The following is a 20,696-nucleotide window of genomic DNA, read 5'->3' as shown; positions in this document are numbered from 1 at the left end:
GCTAAGCAAAGCATTACCTAGTAGAATGTTTGGGGGGGGATTTCTTTGAAGAAAAAGATGAAACATTTTTTTGTGTGTGTGTTGTGTCTGTAACATACTTTGACTAAAAGGGGATTTCCAGATATTTTGAAAAGAGTGTGTCCTCATAAATTGTTTAAAACATTCTTAGACTGTTTTGTGAATCATTCTAGTAAGCTTAGGAGAATTCCTTCTCTTTTCAAATTCTAAAAATAAATGCAAAGCAGGAATGCCCATATTTAAATCCTGCATTCCAATGTTATGGAATATAAATCTATTAACTGCAACTTTAGTGAAAAAATAGACAGAGAAAACAAATGAAATAACACAATTTAACCCCAAATAATGCCAGCAGCAACTGTGATCATACTAAGCATCATGCCATAGTAATTCATCTTTACAAAGTGCCATATGGCCATTTATCTCCATTAGAGAGAGAGAAAGAGAGAGCGTGAGAAGTCCAAAGAGGACAATTGACTTGCCCAGGTTCACACAGAATTGTTATGTGTGGATCTGAGGTAAAAATGGTCTGATCACTTCTAGCTCATTCTATTGTAACATACAAGAGGCAGTAGTTGATGGAAGCTATAATAGTCTCGAAATCTGTTTCTGATCAAATTGGCCTTCAAACCTGGTTCCCTGACAAACAGCCCAATTTTAACAGTGGTTTCCTAATACCTAGCTCTGAAAGAAAGCAGAGAACTCTTTTAAAGTGATACTAGAGAGGTGGGTGAGGGTGTGTGTGTGAAGGCAGTGGAGCACTAAGGCAGTGATTGTGGTCTGCTGTGGGTGCAGGTAATACAGAGGTACATTAAAGAGAATCAGAAATTACATGGAAATTACATGATTACATGGACTCAAGAAGACAGTCTGCTTTCTACCAGCTCCATGAACTGGCAAGTCTCGATAATGTCCATGATAAAGGACTGCTTCCTAGAAAACAATTTGTCTATATTCTAAACCATTGGTGTTTTTACTGTTGAGATTTAGCATATATTCAATTAGCCCATTGTCTAACTTATTCTATACCAAACATCATATGCTCCATGGAAATTAATTTGTAGACCTCTGTGTTATACAGTGGGCCACAGACACAAAGGAATTCAGCTACATGCTCCCGTTCCCTTAACAAGTCCGTTTGGAATTATTCAAGCTCACAAAGGCTGCAGTTTGTGCATTCAACCCCATGGAAGTCCGTATTTTTGATGCAAACAGTAGATCATAAGTGAACAATGAGATGACAGCACTGTGATTGTAAAGATTAAGGGGCAGAATTTGTGTTAATTCATTTCTGTTATTCTATGTGACCACTGGAAGTGTTTATGTTTAAAACTGTAAAACCATGTAGTGTCACAGTTTGGTTTGGTGAGCTCCAGCTGCCTACCTTGGTAACTGCCTCATGATGGCTCACTGCACTGGCTGCTTCCCTTCCCTGTTCCTTCTTCCCACTTCCTAACTTGTGCCCTTGGCCTCCCCTAAAAATTATTTGCTCTTAAATCCTTGTACAGAGTCTGCTTCTAATGGAACCCAAACTAAAACACACCACACTGATCCTACGATGAATCCTACAATGACTACTCTTTTTGTGACAAGAGGGTGATCCTCTCTCCTTTACCCTCCCCTTCCCTGGGTTTCCCCATATGGGATCCTAAGGGAAAGATGAAGGAACCAGTGGACAAGGACCAGTTGTTTGAATATGGGAATGAACTGCATTCACCATCCACATTTAGAGAATGTCCCAGATACAACGAGCCTCCCACCACCACTTCAGTTACAAATCAGAGAGCTGAATCTGGAGATTGGAAATGGTGCCCAAAGGGCGTTAAAGATAATCTATTCATGCATCCTCTCTTCTTCCTTTGTCACTTCCAGTTCTGGCTCAACTGGCTGGTACATATCTAGTGTGAGGCCTAAAACAAGCACCATAACTGGACCATGGAAAATGATCTCTGATCTAAGAAGGGAAATGAAGGGATCAAGAAATCTAAGCTGAGGGGGTATATAGTCCCCTGATGAGGCTGAAGGTTTGGAGGGGACATTCCTATAAAGTGATTCATGTAAGGCTACACCACATTTACAGCCAGATAACTCCCAGATAACAGCAGTTCTCAGCGCTGCCTGCACAATGCTTGTGAGGTCTATTGTTTTTGCTTCATTTCTTTTCCCAAACACTATAGCTTCGAGCCTGAATATATAATAAATTAGAATTTGGATATAGGAAATATATATATATATATATTTATTTATATGAACATCTATATCTTAAAGTGACACAGGTAAATAGGCTTTTAAGCTTTGTGGGCATTTTCAACACACAAAGCAGAGATGAGGATTGTAGAATTAGAATATGAAAAATGTTGACCTGATGTGATATGATGAAATAACTGATTATTCTTTGCTTCTTAATCAGATGTTTCTGATAGGAATTCAGGAAGGACATCCACATCCTTGATAAATTAACTTCAGCCTCAAAGGGTATGGTTTGTTTATTTGTCAGAGTTGATCCCCCACCAAACTGAATGTATTTCTCTGTTATGATGCAGAATGCTCAAGAATTCTTGATAAATAAATGGACTTTCAATGATGATTTTGCTCTCTCAATTATCTGGCATCCTTGAATAATGTATTTACATGAGTAAAACATGAGGCACATCTGCATGGTATAGATTCTGACTTGGGGCCAGGTCTTTCTCTGTATTCCTCAGCGTCTGAACTCATGAACTCCCAGATGACAACTAATGTTGCATGCAGGGGGAGGATATGTGCCGAAGGAACTGCTTTCCATCTGTAATTACTACCTTAGAAAATCGAAGTCGATATTTGAACATGACTGTGCAGCATAGTGACTGGCCAATGACAGCCAACATAAAGCTGCGATATTCACCCAGGGTATGATTTACAAATGATTCTGTTTCTGTTGTGATTGCTGACAGGGTTCTGGCAATGAATCCAGCCTTTTAGAGAAAATCTAATCTAGGGCCAAAGGGCCGGCTAACATCTCAAGCAGGCTATGTATAATTATCTATGTCAATATATCTTTATATCGATATACAAATATAATCTAGATTTTATTGATAGATATGTAGATACAGACTCTTTGTATATGCTTGTCTAGATAGATAGGTATAGGTATGGATATATAATATCTACATAATGCCTTCCTATAGATAGAGAGCAGATGGATGAAATTGAAATATATTAGGGAAGCATTTCATCCTGGTTTATCAGTATTTTCTGTTTTGATTATGTTCAAATTTAGTGTTTAAGTTAGAGAGACCTACGGATGCCTGGGTGGCTCAGTGGTTGAGCATCTGCCTTTGGCTCAGGGTGTGATCCTGGGTCTGGAGATCGAGTCCCACATCAGGCTCCCTGCAGAGCCTGCTTCTCCCTCTGCCTATGTCTCTGCCTCTCTCTCTGTGTCTTTCATGAATATATAAATAAAATCTTTAAAAAAAATGTTAGACCTAAGTTTAAATCTTAGGCTAAACTTAGTGGCTGAGTGAGGCTCAGCCACTTAGTTGGTCATATGCCTTGTCTGAGCCTCAATCAAATAGCAAGAATAGTATCTTTAGGTTGTCACAAAGAGTAAATAAAATATTACATGTAGAGAACATACCTCAGTTGTTGCCCATAATAAGCGCTTAAGTTTAATTGTCAGTGTGATAAAGATTTAGCTCAAAGTCATTTGCCATAAAAACCAAAATGGAGAGGTTTTAGCTAAAAGCACATGGAGTTATGAAGCTAATTTCGCAACTGCATTATTGACAAACTTTTTTTTTCCCTTTGGTCCAAAAAGACCATTTTATTAAAACATGGGGACGGGACCTAAGGGCAGAAAGAGCTGCTGTTATTGACCAAACTTTAGAAGTTTGAAATCCTAAACTTCATTTAGAAGCAAATGCATGGGAGTACATAGCAGTGTCAAAATCAAATAAATGCAAAGCTTATACTTTAGAATTATATTTCACTTTATCTCCTAATATCTAATAACACACGTGCACACACACATACACAGACACACATCCATAGACAAAAACACATGCACATCGAGGCACAGGAGCCCTGGAAGTCCTCTCTTTAGCCCATGTAAATGACACTTTGCATGTCATTTATGTTTTTTAATTGTTAATGAATTCCATGTAATAATTGCCAGTTTTCCACCACCCCTTTGTCCCCTGCTGCAAAAGAGCTAATCCATTTAAAGGAAGATAATTGCAGAGCTGTTGAGACAGAAGAGAAATCACTGCATCTCACCACTGTTGTGCGCTTCCAGCTGCGAGGCGGAGTTGACAGCAACCTTGCATAACGAACAGTAAAGAAGCCGTTTTGCTTTTTCTTCCTCAGTCTCCGTGGAAGGACATGAGCTATTGCCAGTGGCTGTCGTGGGGCTTTTTTCCACTTTGGAGGTGATCTCAGTTGTCATAACACTGCTTTTGCGAATTTCCACAGTTGTCGTTGATATTGCTGGTGTCCCTGTGGTACTGTCTGCATTCAAAATAGCATAGGAAAAAAGGGAAAAACAGTGGTATTATCTTCCCCTATTTGGAATTGTATCACCAATATTACATTCTGCTAATAATGATAAGAGCAGCCAGAATTGCTGTTTGTCGACTACGAGTCATTCATCTCATGAAGAAATTCACATAGATGGCCACTTGTAGTTGCCTATATTGATATAAAACATGTGGACGATTCTTAAAAATACACCCAAATATACTTACTTTCTTTTCCTTCTGTGGGACAAATAAACATACCCACAGATTTCTCTTGTTAACATATGGCTTTAGTAGAATAGTCTTTACAATGTATTGTACTTTGTATACATATATTTCTACACAGACAACTTTTTAAAAATAAACACTTTTGTTTTTTTACTTTTCTTTATTACTTATCAATTTTCCTTCTATATTTTTTCTTTAATTAAAATATAAGTACTGATCCTTTTGTATTTGCTTGTGCAAAAAAAGGGGGAAAAATGGAGCCCTGATGACATATTGGTTTGTTCAGATCAACAATTTAGAAAATTGTTGTTCTATTTACAAAGAGTAGTATATTCAATGCCAGGTACAAAAATTCTGGTCTGGCATATTTGTTAAGTGCATGTTTTGTGCCAGGCTGTGTTCAGAGAGTTTGTTACACAGTATTCAGGCATCAATGACCACTCCACAGGAAACTCACAGACTGGTAACACCATGTTAATGTCACATCATCATTTTAAAAGTCTGATGACCAAGTGTTGATATACTGGAACCCTACAACCCTTCTGGCTTCAAAGCCTGATTCTAAATCTGGAGAGGTCAACCTATAAAGCAAAAGTACTTTATCCTGACTTCACTTGGGTACACAGAGCTCCCATTCCGAATATGATAATTACGAATTACAATTAGGATGTTTGCCATGTCCAATAACAAATTGCAAAGGGAGTTCTATGCTCCTATCCTTTCTACTTTTATACTACTGACTCTGCCTCCCAGCTGGATGGTTCTTAACCTCCTATTCAAAAATATTCCCAGGCTGTCTTTCTAGCTACAGCTGCTCTTGCAACTGTTTCTCATTCCAGATGTTGCTGTGGTCACTAATGCCACACTAAGTTCATAATAAATGAATTAGGCAGTTGTTATAAGGAAGAGTGTTCTGCCTGCAATGCAGTCTTGTCTTCATAAGTGCTTACTTCTTGTTAGATCACACTCTCAAGAGTTGATTGCAGTTACAGGATGCCTTTTAACTTGGATACCTCCTTTGATCCCGATATAGAGGTGGGAGTTTAGGTGAGATTGATTATGGCTTCTTTCCCAAATATGGCATCAGAAGCACTAGTCAATAAGAAGAAAAATGGACTCTTATTGAGGGCTGCTATATAAAACAATTCATCTGGATCTTATTTCCTTTGCTCAACACTTCATACATGTTTAATCACTTATTTAGCTGCTAACATCATCAAGCAAGCCTCCTCTAGTGTTTTGAAGAATTTCCTCCAACCATGTAAAAAAAGTCATACTGCTCATCAGGTTTTCATGGCTAAAGAAAAAGCAATAAAATTATTCTAACACCAAGTTTTGCCACCAGAATATATTTATTGCCTTGAACATTGACAAGTCCATGTGCTGATCAGTTTTTACTTATCTGCTGAGGTACCAATGTTAAAATATCAGGTAATAGATAGAAAATATTTCTGAGAACCTAGATACAGCATGAAATGCAATGACTACTTTAAAACGGTCTAGTTGCTATTCATTGCTTCCAACAAACCAGAAATGATTGAAAGCATATGAATATGTGCTTATGAATAAATAACAAATGTCCAGTTAATTTGCTAAGTCTTTTGTATACATAATGTCATTTAACCTTCACAGAAACTTCTACAAATGAGGAAATGCCAGAAGTTAAGGAAATCTCCCAAGGTCACACAAACAGAATATGGTGAGTCAGGGCAAAGTGTTTTATAGATTAAAAAAATTAGGGATTTAATTAATTAATTAAAAAATCTTAAAGATTTTATTCATTTATTTGAGAGAGAGAGGAGAGCAAGCAAGCATGGGCACACGAGCAGGGTAGAGATGCAGAGGGAGAGGGAGAAGCAGATTTCTTGCTGAGCAGGGAGCCAGATGATACAAAACTCCATCTCAGGACCCTGGGATCATGACCTGAGCTGAAGGCAGAGGATTAATTGACTGAGCCACCCAGGTACCCAAATTCAGGGATTTTAAAAATATACGTTGCAGATAATACTCTTGGTCATGATTGTTGACACATGGTAAGTTCAAAAAGGCGACAGACAGCAGTAGGATAATAAATACTCAGGACAAAACTACTAAGTTGTTTTTGTGATCAGCATTATGAGGAGTGACAACCGTAAATATAGATATAGTTAAACTTAGTGTGGCTACCTGCTGGAGCCAGAGTGTGATATTCTTGGCTATTTATTTCATTTAAATCCAAGTAAGGATATCCCTAGTAATATCCTACTTCTAACAACTTTTCCTCTGGATTGACAATGTTTATTCTATGTCTTGATCTGAAAACTGTGCCTAGCATAGATCATATTAATCCTAAACCAACTTCCCTATTTATAGTGAAATTCATAAGAAAAGTATAGAACAAACAAAACCATGGATCTCCTAATCCCTGTGACAGCTACATTAGTATTTTTTCTAACCTCAGAGGATAACGTACATTTAGACCAAGGATGCCACAAGATTAGAAACGCCAGATTCTCTATGCCTACGGCTTAGTGAAGTATTAACTTCTCTTAAGGCAAGTCCTTTGCATGAGACAGGTTTAGTGGAATTAGTATCAAAATGCTTGACTTCTGGCACTTCTACTTTAATGCTTTAGACCTCATAGCTGAGCACAAATCTGTTATTTTCTCAATTTTGCAGTTAATTTGAAGGAAATACAAGCAGTCATATTTTTCATGTTAAATTTAGTATGTAAATCTTGTGTCCATAAGTAGGATTACTATTAATTTATCACAAGACATGGATTATTCATTTACTTTTCATTTGTCACTGGTGAAGGAACTTTTTCATGAAAAAGTAAGGTAAATATATTTTATGATTATGTCATATTTAAAGAGAATCAACTTGTTATATATTTGCCTAGAAAATTACATTGAGAAAGGAGATTTTCCTTAATATGGTACATTAAATGACCAATTATACATAATTCTTATCCAGTCATAAAGATAGAATCTTAAATGGGTGTTCATGATAATAGCATATACTTTTGATAAGATGTGAGACGAATTACCTCTGTATTTCCTCCCCCAAACTCACAACCCCTGTCTGACCATGGGAAAAGCATTCAACAAACCTGAATTAAAGGGAATTTTTATGAAATTCCTGACCAATAGTCCTCAAAACTGTGAAGGTCATCAAAACAAAGAAAGTCTGAGAAAATGTCAAATATAGACAAATCTAAGGAGACTTGATATCATGATCATATATAATATGGTAGCCTGGTTGGGATTCTGGAGCAAAAAATAAAGGGGGGGACATTAAGTAAAAACTTAGGAAATCTGAATGAAACATGGACTTTGGTTAATAGTAATATATCACTATTGGTTCATTGGTTTTGACAATTGTGCTATAATAATGTGAGATGTTAACAGTAAGGTCAACTGGATGCAGGGTATATAGGAACTTCTATAATATTCTTGCACCTTTTCTGTAAATCTAATATTATTCTAAAATGAAAAGTTCATTAAATTTAAGAAAAACAGAATTATAATCAGTCAAGAAAGAGTGCATCATTTCAGTTACTTTGTAGAATCATAATCAAAAGAGATCTTAGTGGTTTCATAGTATAGCTTTCTTAGTTTTCAGATTAAAATTTTTTTGGTAAATTTCTCAAGGTCACATATAGTGCTCTAGGGTAGAAACTGGGACTTGATATTGCATCTCCCAATTTTAAATTAAGTTCTATTATCCTGTGTTGCAATGACTCACATATTCAAACTTCATTCCATCAACATTTATTAAGCAGCTATTTTGTGCTAAGTTCTATATATACTAAAGCACTGAGGATGAAAAGGCTAATAGTGGGACGCCTGGTGGCTCAGCGGTTAAGCATCTGCCTTCAGCTCAGGGTGTGATCCTGGAGTCCCCAGATGAAGTCCCACATCAGGCTCCCAGCATGGAGCCAGCTTCTCCCTCTACCTATGTCTCTGCCTTTCTCTGTGTGTCTCTCATGAATAAATAAATAAAATCTTTAAACAAAAAGAAAGGCTAATAAATATCCTTCATATCTCATGATGACTTGAAACGATAAAAGTTACATCTTTAATCAGTTTTGTGCACTGCTATATTCTTACACTTACACTTGGCATGAAAAAGATACTCAAATATTTATTAAAAGAAAACAATGAATGAATGAAAAACAATTACAGCTAATGATTATTGAATCACTTTTAAAGAATTTACAGGTATGAATTCATTCAATTCTTATAAATGCCTAAGAGGGGCATACCATTTTTATCTGTATCTTGAGAAGAAATTGAAGTATGCAAAGATTTGGGAACTTGCCCAAAGCCAGAACCGCCAGGTGGAGCACAAAGATTTGAACTCAATCCAGCTCAGAAGCACATGCTCTTCATTTATTTTTTACTGCTAAAATTTTGATTTTTTTTTTCATAAAAGAGCTGACTACATTTTCTTCAGCTAATTCATTATTTTTCCTCTTCAGCTAATTCAAGTTGGTTGTGATTTATTATGCACATTTGAAGATAGCATCTTCAAAATTTGACTTTAAAAGAAACTAAACATAGCCTGAGTTAGAGTCAGCCATGTATGTCCAATCATCCATTTTATGCTGAATAATTAAGTTACTTTTGGGAGGAGGGGAGGAAAAAAAAGCAACAGCTCTCAAATAATTTTCTGTGCAAAATGGTAAAACTAAACTACAGGTCTTATCTTTCTTTCATTTCTTTTTTTTTTTTTTTCTTTTCTCCTTCCTTCCTTCCTTTCTTTCTTCTTTCTTTTTCTTTCTCTCCATCTTCCTCCCTCCTTTCCTCCTTTCTCCCTCCTTCCCCCACACCCTCCCTTTCTCCTTTTCTTTCTTCTTTCTTTCCTTCTTCCTTTCCTTTATTTTCTTTCCCTCCTTTCTTTTTTTCCTTCCTTCCTTCCTTCCTTCCTTCCTTCCTTCCTTCCTTCCTTCCTCCCTCCTTCCCTCCCTCCCTCCCTCCCTCCCTCCCTCCCTCCCTCCTTCCCTATCTCTCTGTAGTAAACTACAGGTCTTATATTTCTTTCATCTCTTTTTCTTTCTTCCTTTCTACCTTTCCCTCCCCTCCCCTCCCCTCCCCTTCCCTTCCCTTTCCCTCCCTGTCCCTCCTTCTCTCTCTCTCTCTCTTTTCAAAATATGGGAAACTGGAATGGTGATTCACTTTTCCTATGTTCCCCAAAGGTGAACTCAGATTTCTTTTTACTCTTCAACCAATGACCCTCTAAGAATAATATTTATATATATATATAAATATATAAAATAATGGGTGCTATTCAGAGGGAAGAAAAAGGTTTGAGATGGTTTGGGTTTATATTTCTGTGCAGTTTTTCTGCCAGCATCCTGTAGCAAATATTCATTATTGCAACTGTCACTATTTCGCTTTGGCATCAAAACAGATTGCTAATACTTAGTGGAATGGGGCTTTAATTGAGAACAAAAGAAAACTTGTCAGTATTCAGAGTGGCCCACTTGTGGCCCTCATCCTTGTGAAAAAACACTCCAAATACTTTTTAAAAATCCATAAAGCATACAAGATTCCAAAAAATATCAATGACTTGAATTCCAGATAACACAATAAAGCAGCTAAGTTACATGGTTTGGGTAAGAAATTTATTCACCTAGACACAGACCTCATAATCCAAGTAGTACAACCAGAGCTGAGTTACTTAAGTTTCTTTCAGGTGATAGGAATTAATATGATGACCTAAAGATGCTCATCTTGTTTTCCTGTAGATTAGAGATTCAGAATTATATACAATTTATGTCCTTCCTCCATGTGTGAATTTAAGTCTCACCCAGGCTTGCTAGAAAGTGAGCAGAAGAACAGCTGCTTCCTCTTAAATATGCTGACATTCTGAAGTATAAAAAGGTGCCTCGTGACAAAAAAAAAATCATCACAAGTTTTTAAAAATTATTACTAGTGGTTTCTTTCCCATGGATTTAATTTAATTTAATGAATATTCATTGAGCACAGTACCACCCCATTAGACCCAGGTGGGAATGGCCTCTGCACTGGGGACTGTATTTTTGAAGGCTCCACATATCACAAGCTACTGAAACAAAAGTCTATTTTTTAAATCTGTTGATGTTGTAAAAAAAGTTTTTAGAGAGTTTAATAACCAGTTGAGCAAGTGGGAATTATAGGAAAGGGAAGTGAGAGCTAGAATGGGTGCCTTAGGGGCCAGCATACAAAGTCAGAGCTCACAAGCTTATGTGTGTATGTATGTGTCTGTATCTGTGTGTGCATGTGTCTATGTGTGGTGGGTGGGTGGCTCAGTCAGTTAAGTATCAACCTCTTGATTTCAGCTCAGGTCATGATCTTAGGATTGTAAGATCAAGCCCCACATTGGGCTCCAGGGTGGGTGTGGAGCCTGCTTAAGATTATCTTTCTCTCTTTCCTTCTATTCTCTCTCGCGCGCATGCACTCTCTGTCTGTCTCTGTCTCTGGGTCTCTCTCTCTCTCTTAAACAAACAAATAAATAAATAAATAAATAAGCGGTGGGGGGTAGGAAAAAGAGGTGAGAGGAAACCACAGCCTGTATCTGGAAACCAGAGGAAGAGGTTTATTCATACCTGGCTACATCAAGTCACCTAAACAGACAAAGTCCCTGCCCCCACAAATTCTCTCCCTCCCCTCTGCTGGAATGGAGTAGGAAGGGCTTCAAAGTGCCTACAATCCTGAGTTTACAAAATTAAGGTGAGGAGAAAGGGTACCCCCCAAGATTGGCTACCTGATTTGGGTGGGTCCAATCACCATCCAAAAGTCCTGGCTTAGGGAGCAGCTTCTGCCCTGCCCCTGTAGATCTGTGTTACCACTCAGTAGGGCTCAGGTCTGACTCAGGGGAATAGTTCCCTCATCCTTCAGGTCACCAGGGCCATCCCTAGGATGCAGGCTGTGGGGCTGGTAGGTAAAGCTGGAGGTAGGTCTTGTCTGAATTTACCTCGATGACAGATGGTCTTCCTGGTCCTGGAACTTTTGGGGTGGGCCTGAATGAACCCTCATATGTCAGATCTTGTGCTACTCACTGGAGGTGAAGAAATAAGCATGATATAACTTTTACACTAAAGAGTGATTTGGCACTAATACGATGAAGGAAGGCAACGATGGAGTTTCTCTCTTTGAGGAGGATGAACATGAGGAAGTGTCACTAGAAAGTATTAGAAAAATAAGTTGTACTTCTTTTAATTTTTTTATTTAATTTTTTTAAGTTGTACTTCAAACTTTGATTTCATCATGCCTCCAATGGTACAAGTGCCATGTAAAAAGTGGTTCCTTGCACTTTTTAAGTCATGTGACATATTCTGTTGTAAGGTAGTGACCTCAGTGAAACTCTTAATATCCAATGAAACTCTTACTGATTGGGTGAATGATTCATTCTGCCTTACAATATTTGAACTAGATTTCCCATGTCTTGCACGTATTAGAAATTATAGAAAGGCAAAAGGTTTCAAAAACTTACAAAACAAAAATATCAAACTGCAACTTTTGAAATGCTTCTCAAAGCTGCCCAATCTATGATCTCTTAGAGGCAATTACATTAGGAGTAAATTCATACTAGTATTCATATTCATAATAGTATTATCTGTTGACCTCACTTAAGCTCATTTTGTGCCATATACATCATATGTAGATTAGAATATAAATTATTTTGATGAAATGTATTTGAGACAGAGCCTATTTTATTTTAAGCAGGTGATTCAACTTTTGGATTTGCCTCTTGGAGCCGGAATCAATTAGTTTCATTGGGAATGGCCATTTTTTAGGAACATCTATGATTTGAGAAAGTAATGTTAGATTAACTTTCCTGGGATAGTTTTTTCAGAAATTTAGGTTATTCCTATCACTGATTAGAATTTTGGAGTAAGAAGCTAGGTAATCAGGCTGCCAGGTTAGGATATAGTTGCAGAAGCCCTCAGAAGGAAGTCCTAATTAGGACCAGAGCAAAGAACGATTGATTTAGGTGGGGCACCTATAAGTGCAGCTAATGAGGAGGCGGAAGGACTGGGGGATGAAGCCAAGAGGAGGGATACCAGAGTCCTCTGAAGCTCAGGAGAAATTGTCCAGCAATTTTCTGGGGAAGGAGGCAGGATGGAACAGTTGGCCAACCAAAGCTGAAATCTACCTATATCTCCAAACCACATGTCTCCAAAATGTCCTTGACCTCTCTAGTTTGACCTGGGATCTCACCAAGTAGAAAGAGCCATAAAGCTAGGCGATAGTCACACACACACACACACACACACACACACACACCAAGGAAGGCAGAAGATGTAAATGAGTGAAGCAGGGCAATAGACAATGATAGTATTAGCCGCTGTAAACTGGAGAGCCCGGAACTCCATAGAAAAGGCATAGTCCCTGATACCACTTCAGTCAGTTCCTGTCATTTGAGAAACATGTGTCCAGTTTTACCAGATGCTCTGATTATTATTTTGATAAAATCCAAAAAGTTTATTATAAAATTTCCAAAATTTAAGCATTACTGTGTGTGTGTGTGGGGGGGGGGGTGGATGTGTATAAAAATCCTGTGTGGGCCCAAAACTTCTGTGTTCTATCTGAGCTGTGGGCTGCCAGTGTTACAAGGTTCTCTTGGGACACACTGCCTGTACTTCCAGCTGCTGCTCATTTCTACAGTGGTTCAGATATGCTGATCATATGGTTTGACTTAGGTTCTCCCTCAGAAGACAAGGTCTCTACTTGAAGTAAAGATAAGCTGACTAGAGTTGGTCCTTTTTTTTTTTTTTTCCTCTTTACCAGACAATCTGCCTCCATTCCTTTCCTTCGAGTTCACAAGAAGCGGTTCATTCCAGAGCAGAAACCCTGACATGTCTTTCAGCTATGTGTAAGGGCTCATAACTTAATATCTTAGTGATATTTTTGGTTGGTAATAGTCACCTTGGCAATCTCTATCAATGTCTTATCATGTTGGAGCCTTAGATTCTAAAGTCAGGGAGATATATTATAGTCCTATAGTATATATCCGTACCCCATAACACAACTCTTTCTACAGCTTGCTGGATATTTTATAATTGATAGATAAAGAGGATGTCATCAAGAAATTTGTCATTAGGCACTTGCCTTTCTTTCAGAAGTTGAGGTCATATCCCCATAAGGCACCAGATTGAAAACTGGCATAAAATAAAATAGCAAATCTCTGACCTGCTAACCTAAGTTTTCATCCTTAATCATTTTCATCTTATAATTCTTAAAACACTGCTTCTTTCACTCTATTTTCTCTATAGTCTTATGGCTCCCACAATATCCAACAATGATGAGCCAAGATGCTAGAAATCTTTGTGAATCAAAAATAATCCTCTTCCTGGAAGCTTAGTGGTTGCAAAAATGTGTATCAGAATCACCTGGAAGTTTTGATAAAAGCAGATTGTGGATTCCTGCCCTCATAGTTTATGCTTTACTTAGGTCTGGGTTGGGGCCTGAATATTTGCATTTCTAACAAGTACCCAGGTGTTGTTGCCGCTGGTCTGAGGCCAGCAAGCCAAAAACCACAATTGGCAGATCTGTCAATTAGGTTAGCTCAGCTTTAGAGCTATATTGCCACTTAAATAGAAAGTCACTGATGTGAAAAAGGGAAATGAGGGATCAAGTGACCATTGTCCTGTTTTGTCTGTGATGAAGGGAGTTCCTGAAATGGGACTTCCAGTACCAGAACAAGGAAAAATCCTGGCAAGTCAGGACAAGTTGATCATCCCATAAGGGAATTCAGGATAAAATAGAAAACAACTCAAAATATATATTTTAGACACTACCTAAAGCAAGCAATGAACACTTCTATTGAAAGATACATATTTTTAGATATTTGTGACAATAAATGAGGGAGGATGGAGACATATTCAGATCATTGAAACAGAGAAAAATAACTACAGGGCTTAATTATCCTTCCATTTAGCAGTTAAACCAGGGGTTCTTTTGTAAGAATATAGTCTTCTCTCCCTAACTCACAGTCTGTACATTTCCAAGGGGATTCATTTCCTATATCGCTCATACGATGTATGTTTCATCCCTTCCAAACACAGATTAATCTAAAGTAAATCAATTGAAAACTAAATTAATAAGGTGGTAGGACTGCTAGGACTTGGCAGAGTCAACGGAGTGGGTCTGGCCACTGTACTTACAATTGCAAGCACCAAAAAAAGGGTGAATTTTGTCAGAATTTGTGAACTTTCTGATAAATATTACAGAAGGGAAAAAACAGGAAGTCAAAAAGAAAACCAGTTTATTTCAAAGCCATTTTAAGTGACTTGGATGTCACAAAATTAGGAAGCTGCCTTTTTAAGCTTCTAAAGGAATAGGAAAGAAAAAAGTCTTTCCAAATCTATGAAATCTAGTATCCCTGTTCCAAGACTTCCAAAGGGAGAAGTGTTGCACGCCACGGTAGCAGAGCCCATTTCATCAATGAGAAGGTCTGTATATTCAAAAACTCGATCTGAAATCTCGCAAAAAGTCAAGGCATAATTTTTCAAGCAACTGCCATTGGTAGTCTGTTTAATGTATATGGCAATAGTCTTCCTTCTGGCCATGTGCTTTAGGTAAAAAGTAAGGATTTGCCTTGTGTCCTTCCATAATAGCTAACTATTAAATGTTATGACATGATAAATCATGAATCCTGAAAGCTTTTACTAATTGAAAGTGAACACAAAGTGAGAGAGATCATGCCTTCTGATTAGTGAATTTAGAATGTGTAGAGAATTGGGGACATGGAGACATTTCCACAAAGCCACTTAGCATACAAATCTTTGCTGTAGAATTCTGTTAGGTAGCTCATATAATAAAAAGGAAGTAATAATTGTCAGCTCTTCAGTTTCCAGGGTTTTTTTTTTGTTGTTGTTGTTTGTTTTTTTGTACCATAGACCTGTCCTAAAGATAAGAAAACAAGCTCTTGGGGATCCTTGGGTGGCTCAGCGGTTTAGTGCCTGCCTTTGGCCCAGGGCGCGATCCTGGGGTCCCGGGATCGAGTCCCACGTCGGGCTCCTGGTGTGGAGCCTGCTTCTCCCTCCTCCTGTGTCTCTGCCTCTCTCTCTCTCTCTCTCATATAAATAAATAAATAAATAAATAAATAAATAAATAAATAAATCTTTAAAAAAAAGAAAAGAAAAGAAAACAAGCTCTTACAATGTTTGGCATACTGATAAAATATTTAGCAGGGATATAATTTAGGACTTTATCCCATCTGGGCTTGGGTGGTTTACTGTATGTGTGAGAGTTGCTTAACAGTTTTCATTACAATGTTAGTGCTTCATGGATTAACTATGCAATGTTTTAATCATCAGAAAGATAACATGATGTAACATGCCACACTCAAACATCTGGATTAAAGGATTTTTTTTTTTTTTTTCAAATTTCAAGAGACCAGGAAACATATTTTCAGGAAGTAAGTTCTATTGGACAAATTATGGAATAAGCTTGGCAAAGATAAGAGACACAGAAAAAGAAGACTTAAAAATGTCAAGAAAATCTATAACATATATTTCTAATAACTTTTCAACAACTGCTGAGCATTCCATTTAAACTATGTTGTCTCAAGATGCAAAAACTCCAGTCATTTCACTCAAGATAGCAATTTATTATTATTTTCCCCTGTGCTGGAAGTGGAAGAAGAGAGAGGTCTTCATATAATACAATCACTTTTTGATAGAATTTCTCTCCTCAAGTAATTGTTTCCTTGTAATGTTAATATAGAAGTTTTTTAAAAAAAAAAAAAATAAAATAAAAAAATAAAAAAAAAAAAAAAAAAAAAAAGAAGTTTTTAAGAGTGGGGAGGCACATAAAAATTAGGGGAAGTATGCACATCAAAATAGAACAAAAGAAATGAGAATTTACTCCTTTACTGAAAGATTGGCTGCTGAAAAATTAACAGAACTGCTTGGAAAAATAATAAAATTCTGGAGCTAATGCTTCTCTTCTCCAGCAAAGCCAAGAGACTTTTTTCCAACATGGTAAGAATCCTATTTATCTACAGAAGCTACATAAACCACATTTTCATGAAACTCCAGTTATAAAATTAACTCTCCTATTATTCCCATACACTATGATACTGTTTCAGAAATTCTAAGCTAGAGCAGACTGTATCTTACACAAAAATTTACCATATCATATATTCTTCTTTTTTGTTTTTCAGAATACCTTCATTATAACTGCATTGCCATTTCACCAAAACATTAACTGAAACATTAAAAAAAAAGCCAGTCTCTTTTTTTGTGTAAATGATGCACAATAACCATTTTGATTTTCCTTAGGGCTTACTTAAGAGACCAGTTATTTTGGCATTACTTAAATAGCTTCAAATTCAATTACTTATTTTGAGTACATACTTGGGGAAAAAAGACTTTTAGGTTAGCTCTATCTACAAAGATTTCATTCAATACTTTAAGATAAATATATCTTTAAAGAACTGTGTTAATAAAGGATATGCTGTCTGAGAATTAATTTCAAAGTAAATTCGTATTATCTCTGACAGTCAGTACTGTCATTCTGATCCTGTAGAATGCTAAATATTTTAATAGCTACAAAAGGATAGAAATCTATCCCCTGTGACCTGACCTCTTAAAGGATGATGGCATTTCTATTCCATTTCACTTTGTGAGATCTCATTTCATGAGTCAAATCAGAACAACAGATTAGAAACCATTTGATATAAATAAAAGTTCTGAAATTTCATCAATTTAGATAAAATAATTTTAAACATTTTATTTGTGTATTTATGTATTTATGTATTTATTTAGAGAGTGAGGAGGAAGAGAGACAATCCTAAGCAGACTCTGCTGAGTTCAGAGCCCAATGCCGGGCTTAATCCCATGACTCTGAGATCATCACTGGAGCCAAAATCAAGAGTCAGACGCTTAAATGACAGCCACCCAGGCGTCCATAGATAAAATAATTTTAAAATATAATTTTTAATCAAGGCTTAGAAAAGACTCACGATTTTATTTAGGATACATATGTGTATAGCTGATTTTAACAAGTGCTATTTCTATTACTTTCACCAAACCCAACTGTGACAATTAAAATTTAAAGCCAAAAAAAAAATTAAAAAAAAAAATAAAATAAAATTTAAAGCCAGCCCTTAGAGTCAACCACTTTGCTTTATAGATCACTTTTTGAAAATTAATTTTCTTGTGACAGAAGATTTTTTTCTATGTATCCTGTTTTTTATAAATCTGTTTTAAATCAACATTAGTTTCTTTTATGGTTGTTTCTCTAGAAATGGGGAAAAAGCCTTACTGTGGCATGTGACTAGTTTTGTCCATGTCCTTACTGGCATGTTCATGTCTTTTTGCTCAGGGAGGAAGCCAGGCGATGATGCCAGCAATCCAGGGCTGGATGTGTGAAGTCAAAAGTCTGAGTGCACGGGGAGTGTGCAAGGCAGAGAGACCTCATCCAAGCCTGGCACTTGGAAGGCTGTTGCCAACCAGTCAACATCACAGCCAGGTCCACTTCATAAGGCTGGAGAGAGAAGTCAGAGCCAGAAGGCAAGCTGGGTGAGAAGAAACAGCTCTCGGGGATCTAAGGACATGGCTTAAGACTATGGCAGGCAGACAAGGTGGTGACCTTGTGAGGTTATTTTTAGCATGGAGGCTTTTACCTCTTGGACAGCACTGTAGTGGTTTATTGAGGAAAGAGTATTCATGGCCACAATTGGCACCTCTTAGAAACAGGGAGAAGAGGCAAAGGAAGAGATGGTAGCTGTGTGTCTAAAGACCTCTGGCTTTGTGCCCTTGGATGACACTGTAGGATACTGGGATGAACAGACAGGCAAGCACCAGGCTAGGGCTCAAGCTCCTCTCTTGCCTCCTATTTTGCTCAATTTACCTATTTCCTACATTTTCCAAAATAAAATAACTAAATAAAATAACACATGTACGTACATACATATTTCTCCCTTTGAGATTTCGATTTGCTCCCTTGAGCTGCTTCTCTGGACTTGAGGACATAGCTAGAAAAGAAAGTAAAAAACTTTCCAGGTTGGCTGGGAAAAAGAAAAGAAAAAGTGACCAAGGATTGGGCAGGTTAGCTAAGAGTTGAGTTGTATGATTTAAGAGTTCAGTGAAATCATTTTTTTCTCATCAGCTCATCTAGAGAACATTGAAGCTTAGGCCTAGCTTTGTAAAAATACAATGCCTTTTACCAAAATCAAAGCACAAAATGAATTTCCCTAGATAATTTAAATGTAACAATAATTGTAAGTATCTGGAAATTCTTGAAAAATGCTTAGAGATTTTTTTTTAAATCACGTATTTTATTTTCACACAACTTTATTTTCATTCCATATGTGATATATTCATTTTTAGCATTGCTAAGCCACGATTTCAGTAATCATTTGCTTTTACTTAACACTTCAGAAAAATTCCACTCTACCTAACCTTCAAAGTACAATTCCAAAGCCAATAAAAATTTCTTCTTTGCTTGACTTATCAATCTGGGTTAATAAATGTTTCCTCAAACTAGAAGTTTAATTAACTTAAGTTGAATAGATGTGAATGAGATAGAAATTATTTGTTTGCCTTTTTTCTTTTCTTTCTTTCTTTCTTCTTTCTTTCTTTCTTTCTTTCTTTCTTTCTTTCTTTCTTTCTTTCTTTCTTTTTCTTTCTTTTTTCTTTTGCAAGATAAGAGGGAAAGGGAGAGAAAAGAAGTAAGAGAGGAGGGCAAGAAAGACCTGTGTCCTATTTGCCCTTCTAAGATACAGATATAGGGAGAATACTTTTGTGAGTTTCTCCTCTTAAAGGATATTTTTATCAGTCAGTCCAGATGGATCAATATGATGGACCATCCATAGGATTTGGATAAAACTATTCTCTTTCAATCTTTGAGGCTCACATCACCACAAAAGCACCATTTCTATTTAAGGCTATATTCTGTTACAATTTCTGAGATGCTAATGGAAAAGGTGCCACCAAATATGATGATTTATGACTTCTGATGTGAATATCACTGAAACGCAAATGAATGGTAAATGCCAAAGAAGTCTACAGCTGATTTTTGCAAGATATATGTTACACAATATACCCAAGATGATAGATAATGCATCATTCAAAATGAGATAGACTGCTTCTTCAACTACTTTAAGGCCTCATTATTTTTTTGCTATTTTAAACTTTGCATGATATAGAGTGGTTCTCTCTAGTAAGTCCAACAACCTAGGTGTCTAGCTTTATAGGTTCTTATTCTAAATGCCATTATTGTCACATGAATAAGCCGTCAGGTATAACAATGCACTCACTCAAAGGTAAACTAAATAATTATAAAATTAAACAAATGTGTGATAAAGAACATTTAAAAGATGCAAGATAATAGTGATGCTCAGCATTTGTTTAGTGCTTTTTAGTTTTCAAATAACTTTTCTAGACACTTCTTTTTATCCTTTTTATCCTATCTCGTGTGAGATAGACATGAGAGTTCTTATTTTATTAAAGAGAAAACTGCCTTATTGATATAAAGGCACTTGTTAGAACCATGTAGATATTAATTAGGAAAGCCATTATCAGTGCCAAGAGTTTTTTTAGGGCTTGTTGCCAACTGGTAGAAAAAACTATCTTTGATTATCAAGAGTGAAGTATAAAAAAATTGCATATTATCAATAGGACATTACAGAATCACAATAATATAGATGGCTAGAGAGATAGAGATATAGTTAAGACCATGTGTATGACTTGAACACATTATATATTTAATTTTCAACTAATTTCATTGCACTTAGAAGAGATATATGTATATATTAAACGTTTTCGTATAGTAGTATTACTATGTTATTTAAATGTAATAAACCATGTCAGATTTTTAATACCTACTTATTATATTTACTAAGGTTTATAGCTTTAGTTTTAGGACTTATAATCACTTAAAACAAAGATATGCTTTTAAAATAGGGGTTAGATCACATCACTCTTCTCCTCAAACTACCAGAATGTTCCCTATTTCATCTCAAGTAAAGACCAATGTGCCA

At 36.6% G+C, this 20,696-nt stretch overlaps 1 protein-coding gene across 3 annotated transcripts in view; it reads right to left on the bottom strand.

Moving 5' to 3' along the window:
• The window catches only part of ZNF385D (zinc finger protein 385D), an 875,841-nt gene that overhangs the window by 8,790 nt on the left and 846,355 nt on the right, over positions 1-20,696 (bottom strand). For all 3 annotated transcript variants that reach the window (XM_072726738.1, XM_026006427.2, XM_026006429.2), the window contains one exon: positions 4,273-4,503. In XM_072726738.1, coding sequence (XP_072582839.1) covers positions 4,273-4,503 — 231 coding nt within the window. The remainder of the gene's footprint in view (positions 1-4,272; positions 4,504-20,696) is intronic.

Source organism: Vulpes vulpes, chromosome 11 (genome assembly GCF_048418805.1).
Source record: "Vulpes vulpes isolate BD-2025 chromosome 11, VulVul3, whole genome shotgun sequence".
Classification (NCBI taxonomy): Eukaryota; Metazoa; Chordata; class Mammalia; order Carnivora; family Canidae; genus Vulpes; species Vulpes vulpes.
Note: the sequence above shows the minus strand (reverse complement) of the source record. Positions and strands in the feature narration are given on the sequence as shown.